Below are 24,815 nucleotides of genomic sequence, written 5' to 3'. Positions count from 1 at the left end.
TAAAATCTGAAATTTGGTTATTATGGACTATGTTTATACACATTACTGGGGAGTGTTCGATAAAATTGTGCTTCAAAAGGAACCTAAACCCTTCTATTGTACACTGTAGACTTTTTAGAGCCTTACATTTGTATTTAGAAACCCAACTATTACATTTCTGAGGCCACCATACCATTTAATTAGGCACTGACTTTGCTGCCATCAACCCTTCACACATGGTTTCTCTATATGGTACACTGTGGCCCTCATTATGACTTTGGCGGGTGGCCAGTCCCACGTTGGGAAGACCACCAGTGGGATCTTCCCTCTACAGTAGGTATTAAGAGTTTACCACTGGCCCAGCGGGAAACTGACCACAACATTGACCACGGCTCATAATAGAGCCAGAAGCAATGTTGAGGTGCGTCAGGTGTGACAGCACCCATTGTGCTTTTCACTGTCCTTTAACCGGGCAGTGAAAAGCACAACAGGGCTGCCCATTGGGGCACCTGCACTGCCCATGCCAAGTGCATGGCCAGTGCAGGAGCTCCTATGGGGCCCCCGACACCCCGTTTCTGCCAGCCTTTGCATGACGGTCGGAACGCCATGCAAAGGCTGGCAGAGACATGTGTCGCAATCCCCAATACAGCGCTGCTTGCAGCGCTGCCCTGGTGGATTAAGACTGCCGGCACTGCCAGGCCATCGACTGGCATGGCCAGCACCCGGACCGTGGCATCTCAGCCCCATTTAAAATGCGGCAGTCCAATCGCCACCACAGCCCTGGCGGTCTTAAGACCGCCAGGGTCGTAATGAGGCCCCCAATCTTGATTCGTTTTCTTTTGTGTAACTCCTCACTGTAAAAACATCCTTTGACCTCCCCTGCATGCTATTAAGTTAAAAACAGTAACCATGACGTGTGGACTTTGTTTTTTTTAACAATACATTTAATTGAGTTTTTAACAATGGATACAGATAAAACATTTCCTAAATAATGGAATTGTGTATATATACTGTGTCTTCCGATGATTGTCAGCTTGGTCATCCTGAACAATCATCTCTAGATGTGTCCTGTACAGTCCAAGACCCACCCCCTCGGCCATCATAGAAGTCTACCGGTTCCATAGGCCATTATTTCAGTATACATGGTCCAGGACTGACCACAAGGGGGCTCAAGGAGGATATTCCTGTACAGGCACCAGCCCAACCATATTTTATAATGTGTGTGTAGTTACAGTCTAGTCCCATAGACATGGCGTTTATGATTCTTGTAGTGGTCTGGCCCCTTCCTCCACCAAAGGGAGTTCAGCATCTTTCCATACCTTGGCAATATCCCTCTTGGCCACCACCAGGCCCAACCATAGCAAAGCCAGTTTGTTTCTGTTGCTGTCTGTGTCAGTTGTAATGTGCAGGAGGACTAGCTTAGTGTAAGAGGCTGGCCTGGCTTATAGTGGGTACCTGATGGTACTTACAGCTTGTGCCAGGTCCGGTTATCCCTTATTAGTAGTGTTCTAGCAGCTTAGGCTGATAGAGTTAGCTATAGCAGAGCAGCTTAGACTGAACTAGGAGACATGCAAAGCTCCTACTATACCACTTATATCATATAGCACTATATTGTAAGAATCACAATACTGAGAATTACTAAAAATAAAGGTACTTTATTTTAGTGACAATGTGCCAAAAATATCTCAGAGGATATACTCCCTTATGAGGTAAGTAAAATACACAAAGTATACACACAAAACAAAATCTGGTAAGTAAACAGTTAGAAAAATAGAGCAAACACTGTAGGACACAATAGAATGCAATAGGAGACAATAGGCCTAGGGGCAACACAAACCATATACTCCAAAAGTGGAATGCGAACCACGAATGGACCCCAGGCCTAGTGTAGTGTGTTGAGGGTCGCTGGGAGTGTAACAAAACACTAGGGGTGTCCAAGATACCCCTCCCCAAGACCCTGAAAAGTAGGAGTAAAGTTACTGTACTACCCCAGAAAGACAGTAAAGTCGAGATAGGGGATTCTGCAAGGATAACACCTGACTGCAAAGCACTGAAGACGGATTCCTGGACCTGAGGACCTGCAAAGGAAGGGGACCAAGTCCAAGAGTCACGCAAGTCTCCGGGGGGCAGGAGCCCACTAAACCCCGGATGAAGGTGCAAAATGGCTGCCTCTGGGTGGAAGAAGCTAAAGATTCTGCAACAACGGAAGATGCCAGGAACTTCTCCTTTGCACAGGAGATGTCCCACAGCGTGCTGTAGGATGCACAGTTGTTTCCAGGCAGAAAGACGGCAAACATGCCCATGCAGAAGCAGGCAGCACCCGCAGAAGCACTTGAACAAGCGTTCAAGAAATCCGAGCACGGCGGTCATCTCAACACTACAAAGGAGGGTCCCACGAAGTCGGTGGTCAACTCAGCGACTTGAGCAATGCAGGGCGGAGTGCTGGGGACCTGGGCTAAGCTATGCACTAAGGATTCCTTGCAAAAGTGCATAGAAGCCCTAGCAGCTGCAGATCAGGCAGTACACAGAATTACTGTCTGGCGTGGGGAGGCAAGGACTTACTTCCACCAAATTTGGACAGAAGCACCACAGGACTGTCGGGGTCACTTGGATCCAGCTCCTGTGTTCCAGGGACCACGCTCGTCAAAATGCGAGGGGACCCAGAGGACCGGTGATGCAAAAGTTTGGTGCCTGTGTTAGCAGGGGGATGATTCCGTCGACCCACGGGAGATTTCTTCTTGGTTTGCAGTGCAGGGTGAAGTCAGACAGCCCTCAGAGCATGCACCACCAGGAAACAGTTGAGAAAGCCGTCAGGATTAGGCGCTACAATGTTGTTGGTAGTCGTCTTGCTACTTTGTTGCGGTTTTGCAGGCGTCCTGGAGCAGTCAGCGGTCGATCCTTGGCAGAAGTCGAAGAGGGAGATGCAGAGGAACTCTGGTGAGCTCTTGCATTCGTTATCTGACGAGAAACCCACAGGAGAGACCCTAAATAGCCCTCAGAGGAGGATTGGCCACCTAACTAGGTAAGCACCTATCAGGAGGGGTCTCTGACTTCACCTGCTGGCACTGGCCACTCAGAGGCCTCCATTGTGCCCTCACACCTCAGTATTCAAGATGGCAGAGGTCTGGGACACACTGGAGGAGCTCTGGGCACCACCCCTGGGGTGGTGATGGACAGGGGAGTGGTCACTCCCCTTTCCTTTGTCCAGTTTCGTGCCAGAACAGGGGCTGGTGGATCCCTGAACCGGTGTAGACTGGTTTATGCAAGGAGGGTACTATCTGTGCCCTTCAAAGCATTCCCAGAGGCCAGGAGAGGCTACTCCTCTCAGGCCCTTAACACCCATTTCCAAAGGAGATGGTGTAACACCCTTTCTCAGAGGAAATCCTTTGTTCTGCCTTCCTGGGACTGGGATGCCCAGACCCAGTCTGTGGGGTGGCAGCAGCAGTAGCAGCATAGAAAACCCCAGAGAGATAGTTTTGCAGTACCCGGGGTCCATAGTGGAGCCCCGGGGATGCATGGAATTGGCTCCCCAATACCAGATTTGGCATGGGGGGACAATTCCATAATCTTAGACATGTTACATATTCGGAGTTACCATTGTGAAGCTACATATAGGTATTGACCAATATGTAGTGCACGCGTGTAATGGTGTCCCTGCACTCACAAAGGGGGTCATTCTGACCCCGACGGTCATGGACCGCCGGGGCCAGGGTTGGAGGGAGCACCGCCAACAGGCTGGCGGTGCTCCACAGGGTATTCTGACCGCTGCGGTTCAGCCGCGGCCAGAAAGGGAAAACCGGCGGTCTCCTGCCGGTTTTCCGCTGCCCTGTAGAATCCTCCATGGGTATTCTGCCGCCAGGAACAGGATGGCGGTATGGGGTGTCATGGGGCACCTGGGGTCCCCTGCAGTGCCCATGCCAATGGCATGGGCACTGCAGGGGCCCCCGTAAGAGGGCCCCACTTTGTATTTCAGTGTCTGCAAAGCTGCACCCGCAGAAGCCACTGCACCCGTCGCACCTTCCCACTCCGCCGGCTCAATTCTGAGCCAGCGTCCTCGTGGGAAGGCTGTTTTGCACTGGGCTGGCGGGCGGCCTTTTGGCGGTCGCCCGCCAGCCCAGTGCAAAACCCAAAATACCCTCAGCGGTCTTTCGACCGCGGAGCGGTATTTTGGAGGGGGGAACTCTGGCGGGTGGCCTCCGCCGCCCGCCAGGGTGAGAATCACCCCCAAAGTCTGGAGAAATTGCCCTGAACAATGTGGGTGCACCTTGGCTAGTGCTAGGGTGCCCTCACGCAAAGTTATTGCACCTAACCTTCACTAAGTGAGGGTTAGACATGTAGGTGACTTATAAGTTACTTAAGTGCAGTGTAAAATGGCTGTGAAATAACGTGGACATTATTTCACTCAGGCTGCAGTGCAAGTCCTGTGTAAGAATTGTCTGAGCTCCCTGTGGGTGGCAAAATAAATGCTGCAGCCCATAGGGATCTCCTGGAACACCAATACCCTGCGTACCTAGATACCATATACTAGGGAATTATAAGGGTGTTCCAGTGTGCCAATCAGAATTGGTAAAAATGGTCACTAACCTGCAGTGACAATTTTAAAAGCAAAGAGAGCATAAGCACCGAGTTTCTGGCTAGCAGAGCCTCAGTGACACAGTTCGGCACCACACAGGGCACACATATAGGCCACAAACTATGAGCACTGGGGTCCTGGCTAGCAGGATCCCAGTGACATAGGCAAAAACAAACTGACACACAAGTAAAAATGGGGGTAACATGCCAGGCAAGATGGTAATTTCCTACACTTAGGACTTTTAGAGAGCTGCCCAGCCAATCACCCTCCCCCAGCACAGGAGCACCCCTTTCCAAAAGGAAGTCAACTTTTCACAGGTCCAAATAGTATGCATAAGGTCTCTTTTTTGAACAGAGCATGTCAGACAGTTCAGTCCTGAGAGCATCCCATCTTCAACTGCCCGTCACATATGTATTAGGCCTTATGCAGGTATTTCAGCTGTATGGCCCTAAACTGTGACGCAGTCACCGCTTCCCAGTGGGACACCCCTGCCTCCCTCCAGTCACCTAACATCAGGGGGCCCATTTACCATTTCCACTCCTCCCGCAGGTGGCCAAAAGAGACAGGTGAAAAATTTGCTAAATAGCGATAGACTGCTGAGATCTTATGACCTCAATTTCTCCATTAAAACTTTACCCTCCCTCATGCAATAGTTGGGGAACTCATCCATGTCTTTTATGTGAGGAATAAGAGCACACATGAGCTACAGAAATGAAAGGAATTGACTACAATCAAGGTTATATTCACTATTGAACTCTGTGACTGATTTCAATGTAACTCGACATGACATCCCCCAACGTTGATATTGCATCCCACCACCGGAGTCCCTGTAACGCAGAGATCTGCCCCAGGCAATAACGCAATATCTTGTCATACGACGCATCCAAACATCTAATAACTCCATTCCAAACCTGAAACACCACTCTCGTGGCCAGAGAGAGAGAAGGGGTCTTTTTCCCATAAAGTCGGTGGGATGCTTCTGTCCTCCACATCAGCTGTTTATCAGAGGCAAAATGCTGGGTCGTCCAAGATATAAATCCATCGTTCCTTTATAATTACATGGGATGCCCTACAATATGAAGCCACTACAGCTGCTATACCTCCATCGTGGATTTGAAGCATTTTGCCAGAGCAATTCTGGGGAGGATTGGTAGTTCCCTGGAAAATCTTGCAAGGCAGCATCCATTCAAGTGAATAGGTAGAAGGGAATAATAGATGGATAATTCTGTAGTTGGTATAATAAGCTGGGATACATTACCACCTCAAAGATTAAGGAGTACCCTAAGAAAGATAGGGAGTGCTGACCAGAACCCAATGTCTCTGGTCAGGTGATCCAGCTGCGGTTGAATGTTTCTGTCACAGGCCCTCTGCACATCCTCTGTAATGTATACCAAAGGTACTTAAATCCGTCAGGACCTGAAAGCCGCCCGCCCTTTCTAACAGTGAAGGGGGGCATCCTGTGAGATACACAGAGGATTTGTCTTGGTTGAAAATGATGCACAGAATTTTCCTAGGATTTGAAGGACCCGGGGTCCTGACTGCTGAGGTTCTTCAAGGAATGTCTTGATCTCATCGGCATGTAATGCTAGCCTGTCTGACAACTCTGGGGCCAATTCAAGACCCAGAACAAGTGTGTCAACACTCAGCTAATTGGCCATGCACCATGGTATCATTGCTTTTTTTTTTACTTTCCAGTTAGTCTCATGGGGCTGCCAGCCACCCAGCACAGAACGCACTCTTCGACCCACCGATTTCTCGAGAGTGGAGTGATCTGCCCTCCGTCTGGTTTGCGTTATGCAAACCTGGCGCAAGGCGCTTTGGTGGTATTTACTTTGAGGCAAATTAGGCTTTTCTTCATGGCCAAAGTAATGAAAAGTAGCTCTTTGTGCTATTTTGCTTCCAGGGGTGGTCCATGGGTGGTATAGAAGTATTTTCATGCTACCATTTTTGGGTTGTGATGCAAATAATTCTTTCAGACAGACTTACACCTGAAATTTCATGTTACTGAGCATTTATGTTATGTGTTAGTATGGTTGTACAGACAAAACATCGTATTTTAGCATTGCTGCAAAGCAGTTCATTTGTGCAAGTTTTATTAAAACAAAATAGAAATCTATTTACGATGTTTTGCTCAAGCATAGAATTTATTTTAGGAGTAGATTTGAGAAGTGAATTTCTTTATAGGCTGGGTAGATTACACTAGCATTTTCTGTAAATAACTCCACACGCCAGCAGTATGATGCATTGCATGGACACATCTTAATATTGACTGCCATATGACTAGGAGCAGGGAATACTGGGCATATCATAAGAAAAACTGGCACGTGATATGAGTTATAAATTTGAGGTTTTTGTACAGTGTGGCATAAAGCTATTAAACTGCCTTTTAATGCAGAGTATAATGAATATGCCATTGCGTTGTTTCCCAGTTGAGGGTTCTTGTTACCTGACCTTAAAACAGCGCCTGCCACTCAATGCTTATTGCAGTACTGCTATTTGTGCTTCTGTTTTTTTGTGTTTCCATCTCAAACGTATTGTGTCCCTAAATTGCTGTCTGTTGCCATCTGCCCTGTTGCCATGTGTCTCAGCGCATGTCTTGGAGGGTTGCATCTTGAACCTCACATCACCCCATGCATTTTAGGATACGTTTGGTTTGTGGTTGGAGATGGTTGTGTCGGTGCTGCTGGGTCTGCAGCTTACTATTCAAATGTAGTATGCTGCCTTTGGTTTGTATGGTGACCAGTGCCTGTGGTGTCATTGTGGTTAGTTGTTGAATATTTTCAGATTCATACCTTCTCTCACCAGCTGCTGCTGTTTTTGTGAGTAGCTTTAAATAAAGCTGTAGGTTAAGTTGAAAACGTACACAGTTAGCAATAGATTTTCTAGGCAATAGTTTTAGTTGCACTGAATGCACCAGTTAGAAGGTGCTGTGTTACCTTAACATGCTATAAGTTTCTTTAAGTATTCTGAGATTTGTTTGATGAATTCTAAGCTCCCAATTTCTGGTGCACTGAGAGTTTTTTTTTTGTATTACGTTTTAATGATGTGTACAAGCAACAATCATAGTATGAAGTGGTTGATCTACCAAACCAACAAAACATCAATTATAGCCTAATACATACTTACAAAGTGTAATAGGTCCAAATCAGTTACACATTTTCTACAAGAGTAATCTATAGAAACTCTCGCAAGAATTTAACCAAGCTCTGTTGTCTTTCAGAAAAACAACTTTTCTTAGCCATACACAGCATTTTGGATAATTTTCCCAGGTTCTCAGTAAGTGTAGTGTAATTTCCTGTGTGCTTCATGTAAGTCTTTTTCAGCAACACTCTAATGAGCAGCAGCTTTAAGCCCCTTGCTGAGCCTGATCAGTCTAACCCGTGCATGGCTCTTCTTCTCCTACCTGATAGCAGGATAAATACAGAAATTGTTATTGTCACTTTTTACTCCTTTCAATAACTTTACTGTTATCTCTCAGTAGAGTGCTAGTAGTCTGCAGGACTATAATATGTGGATAATAACCTGCTCTGTGATTTCAATCCCTGGTAGAGGTATATCTCATGGAACTACTTGGAAGCCAAGTATACTGTGTGTCATTTTAAATCTAGCATGTCCAGAACTTGTTTAAACTTGGGGAAGTCAGCTTCTATTAGTCTTAAACATCTTACTTGGACTTAGGCAGCAACCAGATTGGCTAATTAGCTGTCCTCAGCATCGTATGTATAATTCCAAAATCTAATGGCACTTCATACGGCTGACAGCACTTTGTTTAAGACTGTGGACTGTTTTGACAGAAATTTGCACGTCATCTTAGTTGCCTAGGGTAAGGTTGCAAACACCGAGAACTGCCCTCCCTCTAAACTGTTAGTGATAAAGATCATAAATACCCCATTGTTGAACACATGGCCAATCTCTGTGCTTCCAATGGGAAACATTACGGCACTGAAATGTGGCAGCCCCTCTAATAGTGCTTTGTGGTGATATAGACCAGGTGTCTCCAACCAGTCATGCACGAGCTACCAGTAGCTCACAGATCCCCAAAGAGTAGCTCACAGCCTGGAGTTCATTTAAAAAAAAGCACAGGATGTAATTTTAACTTTTAAAGTTAAGGGAAAGCTGTGTTTAGCTTAAATTATTATCCTCAGGCTGCAGATAGCAGGGTCTGATAATGAGCAGTGTTGGAGTCAGATTTCTGACGCAGGGCAGAGAGGTAAAAAAGGTATTGAACTCTTAAATAAAATCCTTGTCAACTCAATATTGGAGGTGAGAACCAAATGATGTTTCTCAATGCTTTTAATTCCGAGAATGTTAAAATGAATCATTAAGGTAACTTCATTTTAATTTTCTCAAACCTTTTTTCAAAGTGTTGCATTTACAAACAGCAGGCCTCTTGCTTCCAGCATCCAGTAGAACACTGTGTCATATTTATAACTGAGAAATAGTCATTTTTAAATGAGAGAAAGTTAAAGTGCAGAAAAATGTTCCACATATGAACATTTTTGCACTTTACATTTTTCCCATTAAAAACAAAAAACGGTTGTTTTATTTGTGTTCTACATGTAACGGTGCCACATATGGTGAAAGGTATGCCTGTGCCAAAAGTGCATACAACATAGGATCTCGGATATCCATACACTTATATCCCATTCATATGCACATGTTCATACATTCCCAAAGCTCTCACCGACACACATGACAGCCCTGTCATAGTGCCCCTGGGCAAAGTATTTGTTCAAACCACAGCATCTGGCTCTATGGAGATTAGGCATAAAGTCAATAAAGCTGGGCTTGGAGGTTTCTGGTAATAATGTGCAAATTATTTAGCCTTTGGTACCTCACAATGATTTTCACTGATCAGAAGTAGCTCTCACTACAGAAAGGGTTGGGGACCCCTCATATAGACATTGCCTGGCCACTGTCATTGTCGGTGAACGTAGAGACGTCATATACTTTAACATGCCACCCAATTCTCATTTATCCTCTAAGATTTGGTTTTGTCCTGGAAATCACTCTGTTTTTCAAACACCTTTGTTGTGTTTTATTTTTATTGTAACATTATTCGTTCCTAAACTATGAACATGGTAAAGTGAAATGTACTGATTAATTGTCTTGAGGCGCCATAGGACGTAAGCCACAACTCACTGGCCAAGGCCAATACCATTATGTGCTGTTGCTTGTGTTACTATTCAGATGAATATGGACTCTGGTACATATTGGGTTGTTTTGGGGATTTTTTTGGAGCATATCCAATGCCATTTTCCATAAGAATAATTATTGTCTGTAGTGGCACAGTCAGCTAAAACAATGGACTGCATTGCTACCAACAGTAATTACCAGTGGCTGGAATTTATTCAAGTGTTACTTTTTAAAAAAAAAAATTTATGTTTCAACAGAGATATAGCGTATAATTTCCCGCGTACAGATTTGGACATTACAAGTATTTTTTTTGTATCCCCATAGAGGAGATTCCTGAACACATAATAAGATGCAGAATAATGAAGAAAATATGACAATATTGGAAAGCTATCTGATACTTAAGAAGAACCAGAAATGATGCCAAACAGTAATTCGAAATAGAACAACCTCAGTAAGAGGTAGAGAATCTTGTACATGACCAGACGTATCCTGCAAGAACATCAAGTGCAATCCGTCCGCTTCAAGAAGCTGAGGATATCCATGCTAGTGGTCTCAATGCATCGAAATAAATAAAAATCACAACAATTTCACTAGCAGAACACACCCAATATTAAAACATGGTAGATAACACCATTTTTCTTAGATAATTATCAGGTAGTTACAACAGTGCTCCTCTCTCTAACATGATAATATCAATGCTGGGGTGTTAGTCCAGCATAAACACTGTTTTTGACCATCAGTCTGTAGAAATAGACCATAGGTATACAAACCAGGAATTGTGAAGTATACATCTGAAAGTTCAAAGATTTTATTTTACATGCAGTGAAGAACATTATTCTAGAATATAACACCTTGGGAATGAGTTTTGTTCTTTGTGTATTTTATAAATATTGTCCAAGAAACAGATTATTTAGATAAGCTGTGAGTTTAGTTCTCTGCACACATGCTAGAAAGTTCTTAATGCAGGTTTAAGACACAGCCCCTGATAGAAAGATCATACATATGTTATCAGTCTTGCAAGAATTCCTGTAACTATTCAACATTATACATAACAGATACATTGCAAATACTAAACATATCTAGTGAATATTAAAATTCAGTAAGTGACTCAGTCGGCAAACACATTAACATGATTTATGCCAAAATATAACCGACGGTTTGACTCTAAACCCCAAATAAAAACTTACAACGTAACAGGAGCTTAGGCTTCTCCTTAGTACTAAAGTAGCATCACCAAGCTTGCATGGGGGGGCGGGACCCATGAGGACAGAGTGAATGTGGCAAGAGTGTTCATCAGCCTTCACAGCTAAGAGTTCATTAACAAACAAAAACAGAAGAAATAGCATAAAGGTTCTGTGTTTGTGAGAAGGGTTTTAATCACTCATCACCCCTACACTGCCACCAGTAACAATTCAACAGAAAATGTATTTAGCTGTAATGAATGAAAGATGACGTATAATGAGTCATCAGCTCTGTGGGGAAAATATCGAACACAGACAGCAGAAAACACAGACTCATACAGTAAAAATAGCAAGAGCTTTAGTCTTTCAGCAAACCTAACGTTCCATCAGCGAACACACACGGAAGAAAAAGCATACACCTGCAGTGAATGTGGAAACGTCTTTACTTGTGCATCAGACCTAACCACCCATTTGCAATGGCATACAGGAGAGAAAACATATACTTGCAGTGAATGTGGAAAGAGCTTTACTCGTTTATCATCTGTAAAGATACACCAGCGTGTTCACACAGGGGAAAAACCTTATAATTGCAGTGACTGTGGAAAGAGCTTTCGTACATCTACACATCTGAAGAACCACCAGCTAACACACACAGGGGAAAAACCTTACACTTGCAGTGAATGTGGAAAGAGCTTTACAGAAGCATCAGCTGTAAAGAAGCACCAGCGAATGCACACAGAGGAAAAACCTTACACTTGCAGTGAATGCGGAAAAAGCTTTAGTAGATCTGCATATTTAAAGAGACACAAGCTATCACACACAGGTGAAAAGCCATACACATGCAGTGAATGTGGAAAGAGCTTTAGTAGATCTTCGTATCTGAAGTGCCATGAGCTAACACACACAGGGGAAAAACCATACACATGTAGTGAATGTAGAAAGAGCTTTACTCACGCATCAAACCTAACCGTTCATCTGCGAAGGCATACAGGAGAAAAACCATTCACATGCAGTGAATGTGGAAAGAGCTTTACTGAAGCATCAGGCCTAGCCGTCCATCTGCGATGGCACACAGGAGAAAAACCATACACTTGTAGCGAATGTGGAAAGAGTTTTACTCAAGCAGCACACCTAACCAGCCATCTGCAATGGCATACAGGAGAAAAGCCACACACATGCAGTGAATGTGGAAAGAGCTTTACTAGATCTACGCATCTAAGGAGCCACCAGCTAAAACACAGGAGAAAAACTACACATGCAGTGAATTTGGAATGAACTTTATTCATTTACCAAGTATAAAGGTCCACTAGCACATGCACATGGGAAAAACCATACACATGGAGTGAATCTGGAAATTTCTTCACTTGGGCATCAGTCCTAACCATCCATCTGCAAAAGCATGTAGCAGAGAAACCATATACTTGCAGTGATTGTGGAAAGAGCTTTAGTAAATCCACACCTCCAAACAGTCACCATCAAACACACATGGGGAAAACATACATATTTATAGAATGTGAAAAGAACTGCACTCAATCATCAAACCTAACCATCCATCTGCAATGGCATACAGAAGAAAAAATAAATAAATGCAGTAAATGTTGAAAGAGCTTCAGTAAATCCATGTGTCTAAATGCTCTGTCCCTTAACACACAAACAGAAAAAAACACACACAAGCAGTGAATGTTTAAAGAGCTTTACTCAAGCATCAGTCCTAACCATCCAGCTTTGAAGGCATACAGAAGAAAAAACATACAGTTGCAGTGAAGGTAGAATGGGCTTTCCTAGCTCAGCATACCTAAAATGCCACCTTCAATCACACACAGGAACAGGAAAAACAACATAAAATCTGTAATATGGTTCCATCATTCATAAAATATAAGACACCTCCTGCAATCCCACAGATGCAGTAAATGTGGGAAGATCTTGCATGGTTTATTATGCATAGTGGTCAATTAGTGAACACACAAAAGCAAAAATAACATTTTGTTGTAATGGTTGTGGAAAGAGCTTTAATGCTTTTTTGCAACTACATGTGCATCAGCAAATATACACAGGAAAACCCATAAATACACATCAAATAGGGTGTATTTCGACCTGTCATGAAATGATAAAATTGCTGTTGGCAACACATCGAAGAAAATAATTCTGGCTACAGTAAATGTGGCAGGGTTTCATTTACTTTTAAGCATGCAGAATTGTAAGGGTTATGAAGAAACTTGCCAGTGTCTGTGCACTTTCTAGCTTTGGGGAAACACAATAATATGTTGAAATAAACCTGGCACTGTGGAAATTGCCTTGTGCATGTTGTAGGGTGAGATAGCTCTTCAATCTTATTATTGAGTATATTGGTAATCCTTGACATTGTTAACTATAAGGCACATGTTTCTATTCCATCCATGCGCGTGGGGATGGTGGATGTCTTAATGAATTATGTAAACATTGAGGTACAGGTATATTTTAGTGTGTAACCTTTGCTATTCTTTGTAGGATAATAATAGGTAACCATGTATTATGGTCCTGTATTTCCATCTTAATGTTTTGATGATATCATAAATCACAAGGCCAAAGGCCATGTGGTTTGTAACTAATACCAGATCCCTTAGATGGGAATGTAGGGTCATGTCATGAATATTAGATACTTTGCATTTGTTATATTACATGATGTTTTTTGTGGCAGTCGGGTTGAAAAATGTATTGTTTTCAAATGAGAATGTTTACTAAAAACGAAGTGAAGTCTGCATAAGGGAGATATTTTTAATGCTGTTCTCTGCATTAATTCAATAGAATAAGAATGGTCAGATATTAAATTTCAAGAATAGAATATTGAACCAACAAAAGACAATAGTAAAGCTCTGTAGACTGAGTTGAGGCTGTCCACTTGCAGATAAAACCCATATTTCAGTAGGCCCATGAAATGTGTCCAGAACCCCTCAATATCAGTATAGGAGCATATGACAGGATGATATGTTATTTGCTTTTCTTCTATAAAAGTATGATGTTCTTTCATTGCTCCGATCTGGGAATGTTGTATGCTTGCAAATAGAAGAGTACAATAGAAGAGTACAATATGTTAAGGACAGGATATATATCAATCTTTTTATGTATATTATTTCTTTATTTTTTGTAATTATGATGTGTAGTGTAATCATATGACACCATCTCGCAACAACTTTTCAAGTCTTAGACTTTCTTTTAAAAGCTTTTTTTTTTAATGGACTGTTAGTTTCTATTAAAAAAAGAACCATGATTACAATACCTGCAATGTACTAATATAATAAATGAAATGCTGTCAAGCAGCATTCACATGGCATTGATTCATCTGGCCATCCTCATTGTGTCCCACTATTTATATTTAACAGAAGATAATAATTCAGAATGCATTTTTGTAAACTTTTTTTTCAATGTTTGATTTCACTTTAGCATAGATATTGTCTACTTTCTGCTTTGTTGGGCAATACTGCTTAAAGGACTTCATGTTAATACATTTTACTCTTTTTAAACAGCAGTTTTTACTTTCATAGCATTCGATCTGTAGTGCACACTCTGACACAAAAATGCTTTTGGAGACATAAACTCATTCCTTTATTCCTGATAAACTTACGGAGAAGCAGCATTCACTTTCCAAGTTCAACAGACTGGACTGTAACAAACCCACCTCGGATGGGGGAAATAATTGTGCTTTTTTGTTTAAAAAAATAACTTGCTGTTCAAAGCTGTAGATCAGTGGTTCCCAACCTGTGGGCCGGGGACCCCTGGAGGTCCGCGAAGCCTCCTTAGGGGGTCCGCGGCTGCTTAAAACATTTAATAATATTAGGTCCCAGCTATCAGTAATGACTCCTTGGGGGTCCCCGGGCTCCAGTATTGATAAAATGGGGGTCCACAGAAGTCAAAAGGTTGGGAACCACTGCTGTAGATAATTTATAGCACTTCCTAAACCTTCTCCTTTCTTTGAAAAATGCTAAACTAAGTATGGGCCCATGCATTGTTCACACCGTGAACTTCCATTCTAACTTGATACAGTCTTCTCTCAGTTGACATTGATTTCTGTGCTGCGAATGAGGGTCCAGTTAGGAGATCGTGTTAACTATCTGCCACACTGGAGAGTTTTACTCTCTCTACAGAAGGTAGCTCTGTGGAAGACCCAATATAATATGCAAATTATTTTTGTTTCATTGTATTTGTTGAATAAGAAAGCTGTTATTCAACAAATACTTCATGGTGATGAGGCCTTTTCTCTGAAATATTGCCTTTGAAACTACTGCTAAATGTTAAATAAAAAGTCCTAATCATGTAAATATGTATGTTGATGCACAGGATGTAATATGTTGTGTATGTTGGAAGGGGGTTATGCCTTTCGGGTTGGGAAATTGTCAGTTATTCATCCATCAGCAAAGTTAATAGGTAACAAATTACCCTCAGCAGCTTTCCATTGTATGATTTGTCATGCTGTACTCTCGTGTGAATTAGTTATTGGCAGTGTTATGTAACCATAACCAAAGCACAAGAAGTTACATCTGTGCAATGGGGTGGGTTGCCAGAGAGCTGCTGCCCAAGGTGACCACACTGCACTAAGCTCCTGTGGCCAGAGTCTAAAATCCACCTCCATCCTACATGCTCAAAAACACCAAACAACGGCATACCCAAGTAGCGTGCTTTCTGCTGATTCTGGAAAGCAATAAATCTGCTGCCTGGATGGACAGGTGGGCCTGGATCACCTCTGTCTCAGTGTGACTGGTGCTGATGCTGAGGCCAGGGAGGTTACTTGGCGTGACCGCAGAGCTGAGCAAAGATGGGGATCATCAAGCTAGTCCTGCCCTAGTTGCTCATGATGGCTGAGCGGTCTAATGGAATGAAGAGGGCCAGGCAATAATTACATTTGGCAGCAGTACACCTCCATGTGTGTTCCAGCAGAGGGGCCATCATTGAGTGGCCCTCTGGCAGAGCCCTGCAATGGTGACAGCCTGATTGGGCCTGGAAGAGCTCATGGGTGGACTTCACTGACCTGGGCAGTGGCACAGATCACCATCATCTTCTGGCCAGCATCTTTGTGCCCTGTTGAAGGTGGGAGACAAAATGTATGAGAACACAGCTACGAAAAGCAAACACAGGAGGACTAGGTTATCACTGGGTCCTATAGTGTCTAGGAAAGAATTGGCGTGACCACTCCAGAATGCTCATTGGGGCCCCACTTTATGCTGCGTGTCACAAAACCAGATTCTGACAACAGCAGAGTTGCATATGTCCACTACTTGCAAGTGCTAATGAGTATCGTTACATACTTAACCTGTCGGAGTAATGGTGCATTGCTGGGCCTGTGTCCACAGTGTTGAGGCTCTGTGGGCCACAGGGATTATACCTCACCTAGGTGAAAATGAGATTGAACTGCTGAACCCAATGTTGCCCCGCTCTTGAGGGTTGTGTTTAGTACCAGTATCAACCAAGAGACTCAAAGCCTGGTTATGAATGGATCAGTTAGTTCTGACCATTTTCTAAAGTCCTGATTACACATGGGATGAAATTATGAGATGAAAGCTATTCAAGTCTTGCAGTAATTTTCAGATGTGTTAAATACCTCAAGGTCCGTTACATTTCAAGCTTGCTGAAATTTGAGAGGGTAAATATGTGCGTTCATCATTAGGCTGCTTCGCATTCGTCTGGCACTGCAATGCCCAACAGGCCCTGCAAGAGGGCTCCTGGCTGGCAGAGGATAGTAGGTTGCGGGCAAGACACTATGTGGGACCAGTTTTTTCCTCTGCTAAGTGTGGTTCCCTACCTAGCCCTAAGGGGCAATACTGAATCTCCAGCAATATTGGAACCCATCTGTCCTGTGCTGCAGCAGGTATAGATCACACACATTGATTAGGGGAATTCATCTTGCAGATTTTGAATCCAAACTAGGTGTAGGGTAGGGATTAACCTCTTGGTCCTGAAAAAATCCCAAAGGTCCAGTCAGGGCATAAGGCATAAAAAATGTTGACCCTACGTTTCTCATTTTGAAGCTGTTGAGGTCCATTAAACCTTGCAACAGCCTTTTTTTTTTCTTTAAATCTCTGTTAAGGTGAGCACCTCATGTAAATTAATTTGGTACCCCTTAGACAGTTTTAATCAACCTAGCACCCAACCCTACACTCACTATACCCTCAAGTACACTCATCATTGTGGCAAAGGATCAGAAGATCTCTGATAAAGAGCCCCCCTGCGGGGCCCGTTGGACATTGCAGCACTGGCCCAACAAGGAGCAGGCCAATGATAAAGCAATATGCCACTTTGGGTGTGTGAGGGCTCTTTCTTCTGACCACTCTGATCCTTTGATCTGGTGATTCAGCCCCTTCTCTGGTTCTAACTGATAACTTCACATTTCCATAGGAACAGCATTCCTTTCTTGCATCCTTAGAATATTAACACAGACCTGCACATTCACCATCATAATGGCGTGGCTCTCAAATATCACAAATGAGCATCATCTTACTTGACCATTGCAACCAGAATCTGAGGACTTGGGAGCCCTAACACTGATGAACCCGTTAGTCACAGGAAAATGACTACCACACCTCACTAACACCCTATGCAGTTGGGGGGATAGCAGAGTTTTATCTCATCCGACACTGAAACAAGTGAATCGCCTGAAACCAAACATGGTTAAATCAGATCAGTGCTAGTACAAATTGTGCTTCAAGCACACAGGTGTGATGAAGCATGGAAAAACAGATACGAGGTGGGTGTTACATCCCTCAATGGCAAGCTGGACACAGCCAGTATTTTTTTTTTTTATAAAGAACTTTATTGTTGTTTTTTGCAAAAACGAACACAAAGTAGGTCACACTCCCACTCCCTCAAGCATGATGCCATGCAATATCGTTCATTTGACACAGATAACACTGACTCATGCTGAGCAGTAATTATTACTAACTGTGACAGATCGCCCCACACTGAGCTCCTTACGGCCCAATCCCGGAACCCACAACCCAGGAGGCCTCCCACTTCCCCCACACTCTTGTATTTGGTCGGGCACCCTCTTGCTTCATACACAGGTTTTTTCCGCTAGGCACACAAGTCTACTCCACAGTGCCACTTGGTCATTGTTGGCACCGCCTCCGCTTTCCTGTCAGCCACAATGTCTCTTTTGGCCACCAAACAGGCCACTCCCAGGAAAATCCGATCAGCTCTGCTAGACCCCACTCCCTCCATGACCCCCAGTAAGAGCAGCAATGGGGCCGCGGCCACATCCACTTGCAAGACCCTTGTAATTTCAGTCACCACTGCCTGCCAGTAGGAGGCACTACTCGGGCAGGTCCATACCATGTGGTAAAAGTCAGCGTCAGGGTCAGTGCAGCGGGGACAGTCAGCACAGGAACGGAGGCCCGCCTTATACAGTCTGATGGGCGTGAGGTATGCCGTATGTAGGTAGTATGTCTGCAAGGCGCGAAAACAGATGGCCATGGTCAGGGCCCTAGGGGCCATCAGCTCTTTCCTCCAGTCCTCCTCATCCATGGGGCCCAACCACTCCTCCGACTTAGATTGTCCAGTGACAGAGCTGTGTTGGTAATTAGAGAGTGGTAGATCTGCGACAACCCCCCCAACCCAGGCCCGCCATCAGTACCTTTGCCTCCATGGGACTGAACTCGGGGAGGGGCTCGCCAGCCCGGATATACACACGTAACGCATGCCGGAGTTGTTGGTATTTGTGGAACTGGGTCCTATTAAGCAAATAATGCCGCTGAAGCTCCTCAAAGGACCGCATATGAGACCCCTCCCAGACATCCCCAGGTAGTGAGATTCCTATAAGGTCCCATTTTTTAAACCCTTCCAGGGCCGAGACCTCCGCCAACCATCTCCTGTGCCACAGCGGGGTCTGCTGGGTGAGGCGGGCCCACCAACCGGTTACTCTCTGAGCCTCACGCCAGCCCGACACAGACAGTATTAGAGCTGTACTACTGGACCTGAACACTGGCCTGTCCCTCATAGATGGAAAAACGTCTTATAGACTGTGCGCATAGACCAGCGGTCTTCAAACATTTTAATGCCACCCCACCCACACTCCATCAATGGAAATACAGATCATCAGGCCTCCTGAATTTTTCACAGTTATTCTGTTAAATTGACAGCGTTTAAATATGTCTAGATGTATTTAAACATTGTAGTTAAGTTCTGTTACAGTTTTAAAAATGCAATCAAATACATGATTGCCAAATATACTATTCAGGTCAGGCAGGCATTACTAACATGTAAAAGTTGCCACAGTGTGATTATTAGAAATGGGGACAGAGTTTTGAAGAATATTTGGAACCCCCTTCCCTTTTGACACCTACTCCCAGACAGGATATAAATGATAAAATATGTTAGTGATGGCTCATTCGAAAGTAGTTTACTGCTGCTTTTTTCTGCTTAAAACAAAACACTGTTATCAGCATGATGCTTATTTTGGCCAATGCCTGGCACCCACCCCTTGGGATCACTTTAGGGCTCCCATAGGGGGCCCCATCCCCCAGTTTGAAGACTCTTGGCGAAGACCATCTAAAGGAGAGAATGGACAAACGAGCAGAGAGAATTGACATCCAACTAACCAAACATAGTAAACAACTGGCTGAAATCAAAACTAAAAACAGATTTGGAAGCCCACGCAAGAAGAAAGAACCTGCTGACACTCTGCATCCTCAAGGCCATGAATGCAGGCAAAACAGAAACTATTGTGGAGATGATACTGGCAGAATTATTCAACAAATATGCTTTTTTTCAGAGGTCTTTATTGTGGAACATACATATCACATGCGTTGGCATCACACGCCTCCAGGCGCTCCACCATGTGCCATTATTGTGCGCCTCTTAAACTGTTGTGACAGGGACCCTGCACTCCACATTGCCCAATAAAGGAAGCATCTCCTTTAGCAGAACTGCTCAGAATTGTTGTTTTTTGATTTCACTCTTGCTGCAATGCCTAATATGAGATTGCAACTGTGTGTATGATCATGTGGCAGAGACAATGGGATAGTTTCCATATAATGTTACATTGCATTAATATGTTAGTTGTTTCGGATCCACTTTGATAGACTCTAGGGCTGTAAGAAAGGGTGTAGGGCTGCGATAACAGGATGCCCCTAAGCATACACGCCTTTTTGTTCTTTCATATGGCTTTCATGGGTGAGTGTGATAGTTCACTGACCAATTGGATGTGGCTGTTTTGGGCGGGGGTTTGATTTGGTCATTTTTAAGTTTTATTCACTAAACTGAACATGCCATAGCAGATTGTGAATTACACCACATGACCAACATGGGATTGCAGAACTCTTATGTGGTATCCATACTCACCCGCCAATGATAGTGCAGTGTATGAAACAATCCCTTGCAATTTGTTATAGAGCTCCACTCATGGAATGTAAGGGGCCATTTCTGATAGAGACTTCCAGCTGCAGATTCCTTGCCTTGGAATATTCCTCAGGTGTCAGACTGGATTCAGAACTTTATGAGCAACACCTCTGCTCGCCAGCAGCTGACATCGAGTGGCTCAGCATCAGCTGTAAGTCAACTGCGCAGTGCCTATTTAGGTGCCACCCTAGTACGTTGATCTCAGTTCTGTCTACTTTTGGACAACTTTTTTTAGCATTTTGTCAAACCTTTTTTGAGACATTGTCTCCCACTGTGTGTATGGATGTCCCCCAAAGAATTAGTGGGGTTGAAGCCCTGTAGTCTCTCTGTGACAGACTCTTCACCTGCTTTGCCTTTGGTGCTTTGATCGGACCATGACTCCAAGACTTATGAGGCCTGCCGCCCATCAACCCTAAGGTGCTGATGGAGCATTCCTTGAAGCTCCTGGTCTCTCAACACCAGTCACTTCCACAATGTTCCCGTTCACAAGGAAAGTCCAGGGACCGTTTGCAGAGCCATCCAGGCATTCATCGTTGCTATCATAGTCATCAGATAAGTCCCACAAGAACTCCAAAAAGTCAAAGAAATCGAAGCGCTCTTAGAGTTCACTGAGCTGATCCAGATCTTCAGACGAGGTGCAGGTAAGACATCACTGTAGGCCCCACTCTCACACTGAGCCTTCATCTATGTCCAGTCCACATCTCCTTCAGTTTGCTGTAGGTGGAGTACCCCTGGTCAACTCTGATATTTTTATGAAGCCATGTACCTCATATCTGGGTGGGCCGACCCCTCTGGAGCACTTTCGGGCCTCATGTGTTCGGTGCCAGGTGGGCCTCCTGGATCAGGAACCACTCCAATCATAAGTCCGTACATGAACCGTTGTACCCCCATGGCAGCAACCCCATGATCATACCTGAAACAAAGCTAAAATCAGCATTGCATGACATTAATTCCGCTGGAACTTCACCTTCCGAGATGGAGCCAGGGCCTGCTTTTGTTTGACAGGCATGGGGAGGAGTATAATTGAGGAGGATCCTTACGGTTACACCACCCCCCTTGATGAGGATAGAGATATCGTGTCTGAGGAACTGGCAGATGCCAGTAGTCAGGGCACCATCCCTGACACTGGCCTGGTCTCTCCGCCTACTGTGGTTATGGAGAAACAGGCTTCTTTTGCTGTGGTGGTGAAAAGGGTGAATGAGGTCCTGGGCCTATGCTGCCTTCAGTGGCAATCAAGACGAACGTCTTGACGGAGAAGCTTCAACTTGGAATTAGCCCTTCAGAACCTCCCCTCCCTTTTAATGAAGCCCTCACTGATGTCCTGCTCAGAGCCTGGGCGAAGCCCTGCAATGGGGCAAATGTTCACAGGGCAGTTGCCTGCCATCACTTTACTCGTAGGGACCCAGCTTTCCCCACCCAGCACCCCATTCTGAAGAGTCTGATTGTCCAGGGCTCCACAACCAAGGTCAACCCTGGCACGTTCCCTGCCACACCTCCAGATGGGGAATCCAAGAGTCTGGACATCTTTGGCTAGAGGATATTCTCTTCCTTCAGCCTTGCACTGTGGTTGGTGAACACCGGGTGCCTTGTGGGCTACTACACCCACATGGTTTGGGATTTGATTGCTCATGTGCTGCACATGGTCTAGGACAAGGACTGATGCTAGGCAAAGCGATTGTGGCAGTAGCACTTAGGTGCCTCTACTATCAGAGGTGCACTGGCTTTTCAGGGGATGTCCAGGTATCTCTTATAGACATGCCCTTCGATGGCAACCTCCTCTTGGGTGACAAGGCAGATTCAGCACTGTAGCACTTCAAGGACAGCAGGTTCAGCCAGGTCCTTGGGCCTCTCCATGCCTCAAGCCAATCACATTCTGCCTTTTACAGCTACATTAAAGGGGCTACTAGCCACCATAGTCTGTGTATATATGTATAATATATATAATTGTGTGGGTGTGGGTGTGTGTATATGTATATCTATCTATAACATACATATATCTCCTAGTGAAAAAGCATTTTTTGACTTGCTGATTTATCTTTGACGCGGGTTAATGAATCTTCCTGACATTTTCCAAAAGTATTCAACACTCACTTCATTAGCTGCCTGGATTAATTCCGATATGGTTTCTAAATAGGACTACAGCCCAAACCACTGGGTGGAATTAAACCATATTTGGCAGAAAGGTAGCTCTCATCCCGATAGCAACCAGGAGGTGTTGGGAGCCATCTTGGAACTCGGCTTCGGAAAAGAATAATAAAAAAAAGAAAAGGGGCCAGGGTAGGAAAACCCTGATCTCTTAGCTCTGGTGTTGGGATGCGATGGATCAACAGATCCTTCAAAACATAAAAAAGACAAAGAAAAACAAGCATGGGGTCCAACGCTAGTTTTGAAAAAAGACCCCGGGCAGGCCAGGTCCCGGGGGCATTATTATAAAAATAAAAAAAAGGGGGGTGCACAGGGTCCCCCCTCCTGAGGCTCTAGGAGCCCTGGGGACCACCGTCTCCCTGGTGTTAAATCTCAGGAATAGTGGGGCAGCCTGACCGCCCCCCCCACCCCACCCTTAGTCCCGGGGCTAAATCACTGTAATTGGAGGTGGGGGGAGACTGCGAGGGCCCTTGGGGACCTCCACCTGCCTGAGTCCAAATGAGCAGTAATGGGGGTGGGGGGCTCGTAGATCCCCCAGGCCCCAGAGACCACCCCTCGCTGGGTCCAAAATAAGTTTTGAAAGTCGGAGTGGGGCATCGTGGCCACCTCCTGGGCCATATATGGCCCAGGGTCCACCACCTACCAGGATCAGCCCGTGAACAACAAAGGAGGTGGTTAAACTGCCCCTCTCCTGGAGACAACGGTGGCCCTGTGGACCGGCACTGAAGTGCCTGCACTTCGGCTTTTCTCTTTGCCTGCCTCAAAAACTCATTCAAATACACTGCTTATAGGGCCCCATATGTCAAAATTAGAAGCGCAGAGACTTAGACGAAGAAAGGTTTGTGATGGGTGAATTTGATCCTCAAGATGATCCAAGTTATTGGAACAATGATAATGATGACCATCCATCCCTAAACCCCACTTATAAGAGCCTGAAAGATGTAAGTGACTAAGATACATCTCTGGAATGGGCGCTAGTATCTCCCTCAGGCATTCCGCCTCCAAAAAGTCACCTCATACCATTCTGTACTAAGGAATGTAGGAGGCTGGCTCTCTATGTAGTGTGCAAAACTAGGCACACTGTGCAGGGGGTCCAGGCAACCACATGTTGGTTTCCAGAGGTAAAAATTAGACCACCTGATGCCCCAGTTTGTAAGGTAGCTGGTCGAGCTGTTAGACTAATCCAGGAGATGTGCTAAGTATTTGCTGTACTCACATATCCAATCATGCACCACACACACTCAATGAATAACTCAAGACCAAATATTATAAAAAATACTTTAGACTTTTATATAAATTTTAAGACCAAGATCTTTAAGATACGTTAAGTACTTTCTGAGATATGACTGTTCAAAGTTTTGTTAAAGTTAGCTATTCTGTGCGTAATTACGCACCATTGGAATCAATAGGCAGTCACTTTCAAAAATGCATTAACAATCGTACAATAGAGTTACCAGTCTCTTCTTTTGCAGGGTGGTCTCAGTAGTCGGTGGGCACACTGTGCCCGCTGCAGAGCCTCGGGCGGCTCCCGGTTCCGGTCGGGAGCAGTGTTGGAAAGTCTCTTGGCACAGGGCCACCTGGAAGGGCCACTTGGAAAAGGAGCTGATTTGCAGATTTAAAGTTGGTGCCTGGGGGTCCCCTTGGGCTATTTTCTTGCCATTCAACATGGAGGAAAATGAAATGAAGGGTCCACTTCGCCTTCAAGCCCCTAGGGGTAGTGCATGCTCAGTAAGGCCACTCCTCCTACCCTTTGTGTGGTTTCCTGCCTTTGCTCCATCCAGAAGTGGGGGTTGACAAAGGGGAAAGCCATCTGCTGCTAGCAGTAGGCCTGGGGGGCTCGAGTTTCAAGGGCGGTAGCCCTTTGAAGCTCACTGCCAGGGTAGTGCACGTTCCTGAGGGAGGGGACGTTAGCTCCCCCACCCAGGAAGGGCTTTTTTTTTTTACAAACCAGAGAGACCGGGCTCTCCCGCAGGTTTGTATATTGGCTGCGTGGATGTGACAGGCTTGCTGGAACTAGTCAGCAACCATGCCAGGATAGTTTGTTTTTGCATGGGGCACCGCTAAGGTGACCCCTGGGTACATTTTATAATAAATCTAGTACTGGTACCAGTTTTGATTTATCATTCTGAGTTGTTTGAACCCTGGGTTGTTTTGTATCAGAGTGGCCAATATGTAGCTGTGAAACTCTTGTTGACCAGTGCCCAGCACACCCAGCACATGTATTAAAATGGCTGCTCTGTCCACTCACTATGTCCCAGGTTTGTCAAGGACACAGTGGGAGCATATTGCTCGTGCAATTATGCCCTCACATATAGTATGGTGCACCCTGCCTTAGTGCTGGAAGGCTTGCTAGAGGGGTGTCTTACCCATAACATATGCAGTGTAGGGTGGACATGGCACCTAGGGACTGTGTCATGTCGAGTGTGTATTTTTAAGTT

At 44.7% G+C, this 24,815-nt stretch overlaps 1 protein-coding gene and 1 pseudogene across 1 annotated transcript; both read left to right on the top strand.

Moving 5' to 3' along the window:
- The window catches only part of LOC138248912 (zinc finger protein 208-like), a 385,902-nt pseudogene that overhangs the window by 78,617 nt on the left and 282,470 nt on the right, over nt 1–24,815 (top strand).
- On the top strand, nt 11,137–12,144 carry LOC138249626 (zinc finger protein ZFP2-like). Its single transcript, XM_069203572.1, has one exon. The coding sequence runs from the start codon at nt 11,137–11,139 to the stop codon at nt 12,142–12,144; it is 1,008 nt and encodes a 335-aa protein (XP_069059673.1).

The sequence above is a fragment of the Pleurodeles waltl genome, chromosome 8 (assembly GCF_031143425.1).
Source record: "Pleurodeles waltl isolate 20211129_DDA chromosome 8, aPleWal1.hap1.20221129, whole genome shotgun sequence".
Taxonomy (NCBI): Eukaryota; Metazoa; Chordata; class Amphibia; order Caudata; family Salamandridae; genus Pleurodeles; species Pleurodeles waltl.
The sequence above is the reverse complement of the archived record's forward strand: the minus strand, read 5'-3'. Positions and strand labels throughout refer to the sequence as shown.

Bases quoted from the DNA above. Each gene is read 5' to 3' on its own strand.
- LOC138249626 (XM_069203572.1), top strand. From the start codon at position 11,137: ATGACGTATAATGAGTCATCAGCTCTGTGGGGAAAATATCGAACACAG.